General features: G+C 56.1%; 1 protein-coding gene across 2 annotated transcripts; it reads right to left on the bottom strand.

Annotated features, from left to right (window-relative positions):
• Positions 1 to 464: 464 nt before the first annotated feature.
• Positions 465 to 12,696, bottom strand: RAB11FIP1 (RAB11 family interacting protein 1). 2 transcript variants are annotated; one of them, XM_065040873.1, is made up of 6 exons: positions 12,242 to 12,696; positions 9,182 to 9,624; positions 7,954 to 8,755; positions 5,270 to 7,027; positions 4,135 to 4,240; positions 465 to 3,139 (listed from the first exon to the last, which is right to left on the bottom strand). In XM_065040873.1, the coding sequence occupies exons 1-6, from the start codon at positions 12,580 to 12,582 to the stop codon at positions 2,921 to 2,923; spliced, it is 3,669 nt and encodes a 1,222-aa protein (XP_064896945.1). In that variant the 5' UTR covers positions 12,583 to 12,696; the 3' UTR covers positions 465 to 2,920. The 2 variants fall into 2 exon arrangements, with proteins under 2 accessions (XP_064896945.1, XP_064896946.1); XM_065040874.1 differs by lacking the exon at positions 5,270 to 7,027 and having other exon boundaries at positions 12,242 to 12,686.
• Positions 12,697 to 13,333: the final 637 nt, after the last annotated feature.

Raw genomic sequence — 13,333 nt, 5'->3', positions numbered from 1 at the left:
GGGGGCTCTGGGTCACCCCACCTGCCTCTCATTGCCCGCAGGACAAGGACGATGAGAGCACGATGACAGCACTGGGCACTCCGGCAGCGCTGAGCCGTTCGAGGCTGGACGCCCTCAGGACAGCAGGAGGCTGATGTCCTCGCTTTTCACCCCTTTTTCATCCCCTGCCCACAACTGGAGGGTCATCGCACTTAGGGGCTGGTGCTGGTGATGCCACCGGCTCCTGGCCAGGAACCTTTCACACAGTAATTCATTTTTTGTTTTACAGAAACTCCCAATTCTCGCGATGCGGGGGAGCTGGTCCGGCAGGTTTCCCCACCCCGCCAGCTGCTTCCGCAACCCGCACGGGGATGGAACCAGCCCCAAAATACCTGGCGGGTGAGGAGTTTCGGGCAGCAGAGCTGGTCACGGGGAGGGGACGGCGCCCTTGGCAACGCGCTCGATCAGAAAAAGGGACAGAGCGGTCAGAATGAAGGTATTTTTATTTTAGTGTTCCACGAAACCAAAAGTCATTTAAAAACAAACAGGTACCCAGGCTAAAAGCAGACAGTATAAACACAGGAAAAATACATTCGGATCCTTCAATAGCAAAAAACTAATTTGATTCTTAAGGCCCTTAGAGTCGAGGTGAAGCACCCTGCCGGACATGAAACACCAAAGAAAGGCTCTAAGGAGTTATTGCCAATGCAAGACCGAGGTACGGGGTGTGGAGAGAACAACCCGCGGCACACCAGACACAACCCGGGGCCACCGGCTGTCACCGCAGAACAGGCTGCGGGGGGATACTGCGAGTTTTAAGGCTTTGTGTCTCCAGAGAAACCGCTAAAAGGACACCCCGCCGCTCTGGCCAACAGGAACGAACACACGTCACCCAAATTCACCGCCTCCACACTCCAAAGGCACCGCACACCGCGCCGCGGTGCTGCCAGCGACTCAGTAGCACCCGCGTTGCGCTAAAATGAGCAAAAGCAGGAGCCCACCCTCACTTCCCACATGTCCCATTACCACTGCCAATAACAACTGATTGAGCCACCGTTCAAAGGCACAGCCGGCTTCTCTGACTCTCTGACCTACAACATCAGAAAGCTGGAACAAAGTCTAAGAAGGTAAATCTATTAGTGAGGTACAGGCAGCTGCTTCTTTCCAGAGATCCGGAGGCACGAGGAGGAAACAAATCAATCCTTCATCTTCCTCCCTGCCGCAAGGCACGAGAAGCAGCAGCGGTTTTCAGCAAGGCCAACCAGTCCCACTCAGAATTAAACCCACCGGCCAAGAGCTGCAGATGCTACAAACACCTTCTGCGTTTCAGACCCTGCACCCACAGGAGGGCCAAGCAGGAAACAAGCAGCCCCTGCACTGAGGACATCTGCTCCAATACAAATAAAACCAGAAAAAAGTACCTGAAGTCTTAGAAGACTCATAATGCTTGAGGTTTGTTTCAGCTCCAGCTTCCCGCAAAGGCCACAACAGCTCCAGGCTTTGGGAATCAGTTTACAGTAATAAATGTCATTAACAGCATTTTTTGATTTTTCCAATAAATGTTCACATCTCTAGGCAAATATATTAAACTACTCTTCACTACAAAAATACGGTCTGAGGAGTGTCCAGTAGTGTCCAGTGTTCTATGAAAACAGGCGGCTAAGAGGTCGGTAGCCGGCCCAGCTGGTCCAGTCCCGCGATAAAGTGCTTTGCTGGAGAAAAGTGGTGGTAGAAACGCAGCCCTCTGGAGCTGAGCCAGGAGTGACCCAGCTCCTGAGGGCAGGAGCGTCTGCTTCGGTCCTCTGCTGCCCCCTCCTTTGGTATTTCAGCTTTCTCCCAAGCCTTTTACAGACTCTGGCAACCCGGTAAGTCCCAGAGCCGCAAAGAGGCGCCTGAGCTTTTTGATCTTTGACAAGAGTCACGTTTAGTTTGTTGGGGGAGGAAGCCTCGATCCCCAGGGGAGGGCGATTTGGTTCCTCCCCGGCTACACAAGGAACGCACAGAAGTGTTGAGACTGATCACCTGCCGAGGTTGTTCCAGGGAAGCCCCAGCTCCAAAACCCGAGGTATTTACATTTAATGAACTGTGAAGGTGTCAGAGGCAAATTGTCACCGCCCTCGCGGGCCGGGACAGCCGCACCACACGGGGGAACCACAGCACAGGGACGGCCGGACCTTCGCTCCCCCCGAACAACCTCCGGTCAGGAACGTGGCGCCTGTAATGAACAGCTGCTGATTTCACACGCACCTCTGCCCAGGTTCAGCGCCATCCCTACGGCGGACAAACGTACCACGACACCTCCGTGTGTCCTGCACCAGAATCCCCTGGAGAACCGCTCTGAACAACATGTACGTCACGAGATTAACTCCGCTTCACTTCCTCCTTTTCAGTCTAAGGTTTAACTTGCATTCACCTTTCAGGGCATTAACTGCCCTGGTGTGAAGCAGACATCTTTGGGCTTCTCTCTGTAGTTATTAATTTTCTTCTTTAAAAACAATCAAATCCTCAAGCTCTACTGTACAAGATTTTGTATTGCACTACAACTGAAACAGAAAGAAGAGTAATTCATCTATCAAAGCTGCTACGGAACAAAACCATGGGAAAAAAACCTTCCTAGAGGATCATCAGTGCCTTGCTGGCAGGCAAAACACATCAAAAACCCTTCGTCCTTCCTATCGCCATCAGCCTTTGGATTAGATGCCTCACCAAATCTTCCCAAATCATGGAAAGACACCAGAAAATAAATATGGCAAGTTGGCTCCGCTCCCGGCTCCATCGACAAGAGCTGATGTAACTACCAATCAGACAGAGTTGCTCAAGGCAGGAACAGGAAAGAGCCCATTTTCTGCGGGCAGCACGACCGGTCCCACCGACTCCGCGTCGTCTCCTCGTTAACCAACCTCCACCGGCGGGAATTCAGCCCTTTGCTCAACCAGCGCTCCTACATCTTCCCGGCTTTTTTGTTGGCGGACGTGGAGACGCGCAGGATGTTGGGGGTCTCCTCCATGACGCGCACCAGCAGGTTGTCGATGTAATCCTCCAGCTCCCGCACCTGCACGTCCTTCCTGGTGATCGTGTCCTTCTGCTTCAGCACCAGCTGGATCAGCTCGTCGTGCGTCAGCTGCGCGTACGCGTAGGCGGGATCCGAAGGGTCGTATTTCTGGGAGAGAGAAAGGCAGGGTCAGTGTGGACATACGGGCACTTCAAAACAGCGACGGGATGACCTGGAGCTGGCTTAGGGGTTTAAACACCAACCAACAACCAAACCCACGGCGAACAGCCAGAAACACCCAGGCCTCTGGCATTTCCCTCGTATTGCGGTTGTCACTGTGAAAACACAGCGCAGCTGTGTGGCTGCGGCAAGTGTCATTCCCTACGTGGAACCACCAGGACAATAACTACACGTTTTCAGCTCTTTTGAAATGGCAACAGGCCAGTTTGAATCAGTTAACTCGCATTTTCTGCTTTTCCACTCACACCAGAAGGAGGCACCACAGTCACTTTGGTACCAACCTCCTTTTTCCCCAAGAATCCCTGAGACAATAACGCTGCCCAGGGCTGTTGCCTGTTGCCTGTTCCAGCCATTCTGATCAACACAACGCCTCAAGCCTGGGGGTCTCTTTTGAGGCCACGATTATGCCAAAACCTCCTTTAAATCGAGCGCTGACGCCCGGTGCACAGGTACGCTCCTGGGAAGCGGCCGTGCTTTGACTCTCAGCCTGCACAGGATACTCACGCAGCACACAAGGCAGCAGCCACCCACAGGTGACTCTTCCCACCTCCCCAGCTTTAAGAGCCACACGCTTATTTCGGGGTGAAAACGAGCTCTGGGGACTAATTGCGTCTGAAAACAAACAGCGAGTAATTAGCGCTGATCCGAGTTCCGCAGCTGCCACACGTCACCAGGGGCACGACCTCCCAGGGCAGCACCGGCCCCGCCACAGCCGCCCCAGCGCTGGTGCTGGCAAGAAAGCATTCAAAGGCTGTTCCTGCCTCTGGGGACTGACAAAGGAAAGTTCACACCCCCCATGGCCTAATAACCCCTGTTCTTTTTCTGCCCGGGATATACGAGATGCGAGCCCAGGCAAACACACACACGAACTCTGTTCAATTTAGTGCTTAAGCTTTGGTTTAAAGTGCCGCTTTCCTCCGTACCTTCACATTCATCTCCAGCAGCTTTTCGCTCATCGTGCTGATGACGTTCAGGTTTTTAGTTTGCGACTTGGTCACTGTGGTGTTCATCGGCTTCACGGGATGCAGTCTGCAACAGCAAAGAAGGTTCACGTTATTGAGGCAGCACACATAACGCTACACGGGTCTTGAGACTAAAATATAGCAAGGAACTGGAAAAAATCCCTGCCCTTCTCTATCTCCAGAGAGATGAGAGGGTCAGCTTCAGGGAGACAAAGCACTTCTGTCTAAGCTATAGGGTATGTAAATATGCTCCAGTTCTCTACTGTCTTTATAGACTTAAGGCACTGGAGATAACGAAGCAGCAACAAGGGAAACACGAAGGACCAGGCAGGTCCGTGTGCTCAGGACAGCAGCGCACGCTGATCCCTCACACACTGGTATTTGAGCCTGACTTTCCTCATGAGAACACATTCATGGCTCTTGCAACACATCAAATACTTCTACTGTCCTGGGACAAGCATTTATTACGTCTTTTCCAAGCTGAACTTACGCCATAAGCTGCAGGATTTATATTGCCAATTTTAGCGTAGAAAGGAGATAGTATTTGTATCTTGGTAGGTGCCGGCCTGGCAGCAGCAGGTTCTGCAGGTGGAGCTCTCAGGGTGGACAGAAACAGCCCCGTGCACAGGCTGCAGCTGCACCACTTCATTTTGGGGCTCAGGAGCCCCGTTTGGCCAGGGAATGATGCGCCCCAGGTCATCGGGGAACGACGCGCCCCAGGTCATTGGGCTCCCTGTGACGTTCCCTTGTTCCTGACAAATGGATCAATTCCAGCCCGCTCCCCCACTTTGATGAAATGACCCTATTTCCTGAACTGTCACCAAGCTCTCCCAAGGGTTTTGCTACGAGGTGACACAGGGCAGGTCCCCTCAGTGCCCCGGGCACCACTAAACACGTACCTGGTGCCAGCAATGACCCTGCGCTGGCACGACAGGACCCAGGCGCCAACGAACCCGGGGAGGTGACAGCTGTACGGTGCCACATCACCACCAAAGGCACCGGAGTGCAGCTGGAGAGCCAGAGCAGCGCTCCCCGGGAGGAAAATGAGGCTCAGAGCAGCACTGAAACTCTCCGTGCGTTCCCCACGTTGTCTCACCTGTGCTTGGGAGACGCGGGTTCACCGCCCCGCTGCCCGTGGGCAGGGGATGCGTCAGAGGGTGAAACCCGCGCCTGAAGGAGCTTCTTCTCGCCAGAATTTCCTGCTTTATCTGCGAAGCCCTCGGCTGTTGGCTTTTTCGGAGACTCTGCTCTATGACTCGGGGTGTCAGAGAGAAGGGGACGAGAGGAAGAGTAGGGCTGGGAAGGATTTGACAAGGAGGAAGAGGAAGCAGAAGGCTCAAAGAAGTCACGCTCTGCACGCTCCTCAGCACCTGCCTCTATGTTCAGTTCTTGTTTCTCCAAATAACTATTACACTCCCTGGAATGAGACATCACACCTGGGCCTGAGTCAGCTGCACTGACACCGTGAACACCGACCCTGGTGGGCGGCTCGCTCGGCTCGCCGGCACCAGGAGCCCTTCCTCCTCCTCCTCCTCCTCCTCCTCCTCCTCGTCCTCCCCCGGGGGCGCCCTGGGCTGCCACAGAGCTCTCAGAGGGCTCCAGCATTAAATCCAGAGACCCCTTGCCAGTCTCCAAAAGGTTTTTATCGCCGCGGTTCTCCTGACAGTCGCCCAGCAGCTCATCATCGGAGCCGCCCTCCGGAATAGCCGGGAGACCAAGCAGTCTCGGGCCGTGGTCCGCAGTAACGGGAATAGCAGACTTTAGGTTTGTAAGACAGTCAAACAAATCGTCGTCACCTTTGTTTTTTAAAAGCCTCTTATTGCTGTCATCTCTGAGCATCACCGGTGGAGCAACAGCCTCTGATGAGCCGCTCTGGGGGAGGCACCCGCGAGCATCAGGGGCTTTATCGTCAGGTACCGGCAGCCCAGGCGCAGGTTTGACACCGTGGCCTGAAGAAGGAACATCAGCACCCAACTGCGCAGCCCCGGAACCCGGTGTGCGCTCATTCGGCGTCACAGCCAGCCGTGGCGGCGGCTGCGGGGTGACGGAGCCCTCCCCGACAGCCCCCCCCACCCCGGACACGGACCTGTCACCTGCCTCCCTTCTCACTGAAGAACCCTCAGCCTGGAGCCGAGCAGAATCGCGCGGCTCTGGCGCCAGCCCAGGGCTGCGGGAAGGGCTGCCCGGGGGGCGCGACACGGCGGTGACGTTACGAGTTACAGCCGCATCTGCAGAGCTCCCCGAAGCATCGCGACCAGCGTGTCCCAGCTCTGCCGAGGAACAGCTTTTACCACCGGGGAGGCACAGAGGGGAAGAACCAGCGACTGCTTTGAAACCCAGCGCACCTGCCTCCCGCCCAGGCTTGGGTACAAAGGGGTTATTGTCACCGAAATGGCGCTCGGAGGGGAGAGCAGGACCCCGGGAGGGCTGCGTGCCAGGGCTGGCAGGACCCTGGCCCCACGGGCTCTGCCCCCACTCACCAGCAAAAGGGTTATTGCCACGACCAGAGAGCTCCCGGGGGAAAGGCGCTTTGGGAACGGAGGCTGCGGGATGGAGGGGCGAAGGAAAACGGGGAGAACCTTCAGCATCTGGGGCTGCAAATGCCCTGTCCCGCTCGGGAGCAAAGGGGTTCTTGCCATTCGAAAGCTCTGAAGCAAAAGGAGGAGGTGAAGTAGCAGGTGCAGGAGAGGCTGTAATGTTTTCAGAGCCTGGCACTTGGACCTTTCGTCCCGTTTTAGAAATGAAAGGATTATTGTCACCGCTGGTGCGGTGCACAGAGAGAAAAGCAGGCAGGGAATCAGGTGCAAGAGCAGGAAGCGTGGCTTGGGTTTCCTCCTCTGAAGTCACGCCCGGTCTGCAAAAAGGGACAAAAAACTCGCATGTCACTGGCAGATGCAACATGAGGCACAACAGACAAAGCTTTAGCACCGGACTCCACCAGCTCCTAACGCTGGGGACGAACTGTACTGGCAGGACACCTCAGAGCCCTCCTGGCAGACTCCACACGCACTAACGTGCCTTTACAAAGCGCTCAGTTTGGGTCAGAACGCGCCGGCTGCAGAGCTTGCACAGGTTACTGCGGTTGCTTTAAGCACTGTCCCGTCTTTTGCACCTCAAGCAATTAGTACGTAAGACACTTCATAAGGAAGATGTTTAACAGGAGAAGCACTGAAAATAAGGAGTTAGACAGACGCAAAGTGTAGACTCATTAGTAGGACACAGCCTTATATATATAAAAACACACACGGAGAGGTTTTTTATATATATATGAAGGATAAAGGAGCAGAATTTCCGAAAAAGCCTGTGTACAAATGCACACAAATGTCCCTCACGTTGCTGTGAACAACGGCAATAGCAGAAGGGCTCCGAGATGGACGCTTCTGAAGAGCGCAGCCAAGTACAGAGGAGACGACAGAACTGGTGTTTCAGCCCCTGGGTACGTTCAAGCCACACAGCCCAGAAGAATTGTTAGTTTGTGCAGAAGACCCAGCAGGAAAAATCACCCCTACAACACCTGCAAAGACGCCTGCACCTGGAGAACCGCTATTTCAGCATCGCTGATAAGGAACATCCCTGTACCAGCCTCTTTTTGGCACCGAGGAACAACTCGGAATGATTATTTGTCACCAAAAGCGCAGTGACCCCCAGGCACCGGGCAGAGCAGCGGGTTCCGCACATGAGATCTAAGCCGACACACGCTGCTCTGCAGCGGAACAGCCCCGTTAACAGCCGCCGCTGCCCCCCGCCAGCCCGCCACCCTCGGGAGGAAACGCCGCTGACCTGGGCTTGACAGCTCTGGTCTTTGCGGGCGCAGCAGCTCGGTCAGGTTTCCGCTCCTCCTCGAAAGGGTTGAGCGGCTGCTTCTCTGCAAAGGCGTCGTCTGCGTGGTGCGCGGCTCCGGAAGGGTCCCCGCTGCTTAAACCTGCTGGAGGTTCCAGACGTTCGGCCTCTTGCTCGCTCTCCTCTTCCGGAACTTTGTTTTCCTCATCCCGCAGGGTCCTGTCGGGACTATTCTCAGCATCAGCGGTCTTGGCTGCTTCCTTCTTCCCCGCGACCAGAGAGAGCAAGGCAGACTTCTTGTGGTCCGTTTTTCTGGGCTCTCTAACGACCTCGGCGCTGGGAGGAATGCTGGTTTCCAGGTGTTCTTCGCTGGTGAGCAGTTTGTACGACGGCAGAGTCATGGATTTAAAGGTCTCCAGGGACGCAGAGCCAGAGAAGGCATGGCCAGGAGACGCTCCCCCCGCCTCCTCGGGCGCTTTGGTGGGTCTGGCAGACAGGTTCTCTTCTGACACACAGAGCTGCTTCCTCCTCAGGTTGCGAGGAGAGGGGGAAGAGGCTGGAGTGCTGTCCTTGGCCGTGCTCTCCTCCATGTAAACGTGGCTGCCATTGATGCACAGACTGGACTTGGAAACGGGATCGCCTTTGGATTTAAGGCCACTGAACAAAGACAGCCCTTCTTTCTTGGGGTGGCCGGCGGCTCCTTGGTTCAGCTGCCTGCTGTCCAACGTCGCCATTTTACGAGATTTAAACACGGGAGAAGGAGCAGGAGAGGACTTCTCTTCCAGGGCATTTCCAAAGGCTTCTGGAAAAAATAAACAGGGAGAAATTCAAGATGCGAGAATACCCTTCGCTCTGACACTCGCCACTGACAACCACAGCGCTTCACAGTCATTAACGGGCTGTGGGAACAGAAACACGGCAAGTGTGACTGTACCAGCCGCTTCCAAACCCTCCGCGCCCGCAGCCCTGCCAGCCCTCAGCACACCGGACCACATGCGCCGTTTAATGACCCGAAACCACCGCGGATTAATCACCATGGGGCTGCGTCTGTGCTGTCCCAGGGTAAGCTCAGCCCTGAGCGTGACGTGCACACCCACCACAGAAGTGACCTCCTACGGGTTCCTTCAGCAAGAAGGATTTAACCAGTGCTCCAAAAGCATGCAAAGCGTGAGCAAACCCTCGGGGAAAGGCTTTGTGCCTGCTCAGCACAGCGAGCGCCACTACTCACGTTCCGAGGTCGGGGAGGCCTCGGGCTCCTCGTCGTCCCAGTGCGGGTGGAAGTCGCGGGGATGCAGCCGGACCCTGGTGGTGACGGGCTGCAGCGTGGGCAGGACGGACATGGACTGCGACAGCGACGTCTTCTGCAGCCCGGGCTTGGAGAACAGCGTTTTGAGCTTGGATTTCTTCTTCTCCTTCTCGGCCGCCTCGTCCTCGCTGTCGGCCGGGGAGTGCGTGGCGCTGGGGACGATCTCCGACGCCGTGTCGGAAAAGCCGCTGCTCCTCTTCCCCTTGATCTTGTCCTTGAGCTTCCCGAAGGGCGAGCGAGGCTTGTCCTTGGCGGACAGGTCAAACATGCTGGCGGTCATGTTGCTCCTCATGAACTGGATGTCCACTTCGATCTCCCCTCTCTCCTTCTCTTTTTTCCCTGGCTTGGAGCGGAGCTTGTACCACCTGCAGCAACAAGGACGTTTCCTTTTACAAACAAGTCCTTGAGAGGGTATTTTAGAACAACAGACGGTATTTATGCTGCATAAAACAAATAAGCCTACAGTGTAGGGCAAAAAAAAAGTGCCTTTAATCTTATAGCTACATCATTATCACACAGCCCCAGGTGCCAAGTAAAACATTTCTTATCATAAATAGAAAGTTATTACTTGGTGGTTTTTTTTAAACCAAGACCAGGAAGGGTTAAAAAAAAGAAGAAAATCCCCCCCAACATGGAATTCCTGTATTTCAGCTCAGCCACTCTCTTCTGTGCCTTTATCTGGCTTCCAAAGGAGCTCACAGAGGTCAGGACTTTGAAGTGGGTGCAAAAGCCTCGGAGAGCTGGACCTGGAGCCGCACACACGCCCCACACCCTCATACCTTTCATTCCAGCTCCTTCTGTCGCTATCTTAATGGCCACAAAGCTCCAGAACCCCTAATCAGCACCCGGAGAGCCGGAGCACAGCCCGCCGGGGATTTCCACTCACCGCTCCCCACCCGGCGCACCAGGAAGGACATTCCGCACACCCCGAACCTCAAACCCGCTGCGAAACGCGGCTCCGGAATATTAACCGCTGTGTTAATAAGCGCTCGGGGTATCTTGAACCGCAAAACCGCCATCTACACGTTATATCGCACGTGCCCGATTACATCTCAACGACGTTCAAACCACACCGGGGCTGGCAAAGGCAATTATCAGCACTGCGCATCGATACTCGTTTTGTCTGTGGCTGGAGCCGCGGAATTCCCGACCCCACAGAGCCGAGAGGAAAAACCGCCTGGGAATCCTTCCTCTCACCGGCTGGTGCATGAAAATAAAGGGAACAGAGCATGCAAATCTGCTCTCCACCAATCTGCACTTCATTTCTTTGGAGGTGCGCTGGGAGAACGGAAGAGAACGGGAAAAGGCGAGTTGCTCCAGAGAAAATTCAAAATCAGTGAGCGTCGACCCAGGGAGGTGAATTCAGAATCTGCCCCTGAGAAACAGGTTAGAGGGACAGGAGCGCCCGAGCACCACGCTGCAGCCCTGACGTTACGGGACACAGCAGCAGGAACGCATTCTTTAAGGAAACAGGAGGTTTTGCCGGGTCCCTAAAGCTGCAGCACCGAGGGAATCGCGAATCCTGTAACACAAGCCAGCGCTGGGCACTTTTGTTCTGAGCCCCGTGATTTCTAGGAGCATCCTGCACTGGGCAGCGCCACAATCCATCCTGCGCTCTCTGCTCTGTTCCAACTGCATCCAAAATACAAACTACGTGCTCAGCGAAAGGCTGAAACGCAGCCGTGAAAGTCAGCAACACACCGACAACCTCCCCCAGAACTACAGAACATAAAATCTTATTAGTATCATTTACTATGAAACTGCTGACCGAAGGCGCATCAAGCTCGCAGTGTAAACACATTAGCATTGACACAGCCTTAATGACAGCCATGTTTTAATTAAGGCTTCAGAAGCAGTGACGGCTTTGTCAAGAAACACAGCCTGGATGTGCTCAGGTGAGCGGGAGGAGGAAGGTGACTCACCGGCCACCGAAAGCCACATTACAAGGCTGCTGACTCCCAGTAAACCCTCCCAGTAACAGCCCTGGGATTCCAGCACCGTCCCGGTGTTTACGCTCAAAGGAGCGAGGATGACACAGAGCTGGCACTCAGGATTAAAGGACAGTGTCCCAGCTCGGTGTGAAGCCAGCCCATAAAACACTGCATTACCTGCTCTTACATGCACTTAAGCTCTGCTAAGTGTTCATTAAGAAAAATGGGTAATGAGCTGGCTTCAGCCTGCTTTCCTTCTCTGTCGGGAGGAGAACGCGCTGTGAACACATTAAGTTTTTGGGGACAGTCCGGCTGTTCCCAGTGTGTGTTGTTAGTTTAAAAATCAAACCCCAGAACTGGTGGAAAAAGCACCCGAAAAAGGACCCCCGGCTTCTCCCAGGGGACGGGCACCCCAGAGCCATGGGGGGCTGACCCACAGCGGGAGGGACCCTGCCCCAAGGGGTCACCCCATGGGCCCTCCAGGAGCATGAGGGGACCCCATGAGGCACAGGGTCCCCCAGAGAGCCCCACATCCCCATGAGGGGTCCCCATGGGGCACAGAGATTCTGATGAGGAACAGGGACATCCCAGGGGGAACTGTGGTCCCCACCAGAACGCCAGGCCCCTGTGGGGCTTAGAGCTCCCCCATCCCTCTCCTCAACCTCTGTGGGGCACAAAGGACCCCCTCATACCTCCCTCCAACCCCTTTGGGGCTCAGAGCCCCCCATCCCTCTCCTCACCCCCTTTGGGGCTCAGAGTCCCCCCATCCCTCTCCTCACCCCCTTTGGGGCTCAGAGTCCCCCCATCCCTCTCCCCAGCCCCTTTGGGGCTCAGAATCCCCCCATCCCTCTCCCCAACCCCTGTGGGGCACAGAGGACCCCTCCATCTCTCTTTTCAACCCCTGTGGGGCACAGAGGACCCCCCATCTCTCTTCTCAGCCCTCCTGGAGCTCAGAGCCCCCCCACCCCTCTCCCCAACCCCTTTGGGGCACAGATCTCCCCACCCCGGTCCCGCGGGGTTCAGCCGCCCGTCCGCTCCCGGGTGTCCGCACCTGGAGTGCCGCCGCCCGCCGTCGGCCCTCAGGGCGGCCAGGTCCACCTCGGCGCGGCCCAGGAACTTGTCGAGCCCCACGAGGGCGCGGTGCAGCACGGTGAGGCGCAGGGCGGCGGGCCGCGCCGGCGGCGGCAGCTCGAACGTGGCCTCCTCCCGCCACACGGGCTGGCCCTGGCACCGCTCCGCCACCGACGTGGAGAACTTGTCGCGGCCCAGCGCCATCACGGTGTAGGCATCGCTGCCGCCGCCGCCTGCCGCCGCCTTGGCCCGCAGCCCCCGCGCCCGCAGCACCGTCACCTGCACGTGGGTGGGCACCCAGGCCGGGGCCAGGCCCGACATGGCGGCGGGAGGGGAGCGGAGCGGAGCGGAGCAGAACGAGGGGAGCGGCGCGATCCCCGGACCGGTGCCGCCGGTGCCGCCCGGTGCGGTCCCGCCCAGAGCCCCGCCCCTCTCGCGAGAGCGCGGGGCGGGGCCGGGGGGAAGGGGCGGGGCCTGTGGAGGGGCGGGGCCTGAGCGCCTGTTGCGTACAGGTGTGGGCAGGTGTATGTACAGGTGTATAGAGGGGTGTACAGGTGTGTGTGGTATGTACAGGTGTGTACAGGTGTATGTACAGGTGTGTGTAGAGGTATGTATGGTATGTACAGGTGTATGTACAGGTGCATACAGGGGCTTAGAGGGGTGTGTGGTAGGTACAGGTGTATGTACAGGGGTGTACAGGGGTGTGTAGAGGTGTGTATGCTATGTACAAGTGTATGGACAGGTGTATAGACGGGTATACAGGGGTGTGTGGTATGTACAGCTGTTTACAGGGTGTGTGTGTGTGTGTGTGTACAGCTGTATGTACAGGTGTGTGTAGAGGTATGTATGGTATGTACAGGTGTATGTACAGGTGCGTACAGGTGTATACAGGTGTGTGTGGTATGTACAGGTTGCAGGGAAAAGCTGCAGCAAATGCGATTTTGGTTGTGCCAGGAGCTGTCCTGGGTGCAAAGAACAAAGAGATGCAGGGCTGCATGGAGGGGGACCCTGACGCACCGAAACCCCCCTGGGAGGGAACGCAGCAGCAGGAGGGGACACAGCACCGGGAGGG

This window comes from Columba livia, chromosome 25 (genome assembly GCF_036013475.1).
Source record: "Columba livia isolate bColLiv1 breed racing homer chromosome 25, bColLiv1.pat.W.v2, whole genome shotgun sequence".
NCBI lineage: Eukaryota > Metazoa > Chordata > Aves > Columbiformes > Columbidae > Columba > Columba livia.
This window is presented reverse-complemented; position numbering and strand designations above follow the sequence as displayed.

What these genes read in the sequence shown, in the direction of transcription:
- RAB11FIP1 (XM_065040873.1), bottom strand. Translation starts at nt 12,582, where the DNA reads ATGTCGGGCCTGGCCCCGGCCTGGGTGCCCACCCACGTGCAGGTGACG. An exon ending in GGCGGGCGGCGGCACTCCAG is followed by an intron (nt 9,625 to 12,241) that starts GTGCGGACACCC and finishes TTGTTGCTGCAG; the next exon opens with GTGGTACAAGCTCCGCTCCA. An exon ending in CCCGCGTCTCCCAAGCACAG is followed by an intron (nt 4,241 to 5,269) that starts GTGAGACAACGT and finishes TTGCTGTTGCAG; the next exon opens with ACTGCATCCCGTGAAGCCGA.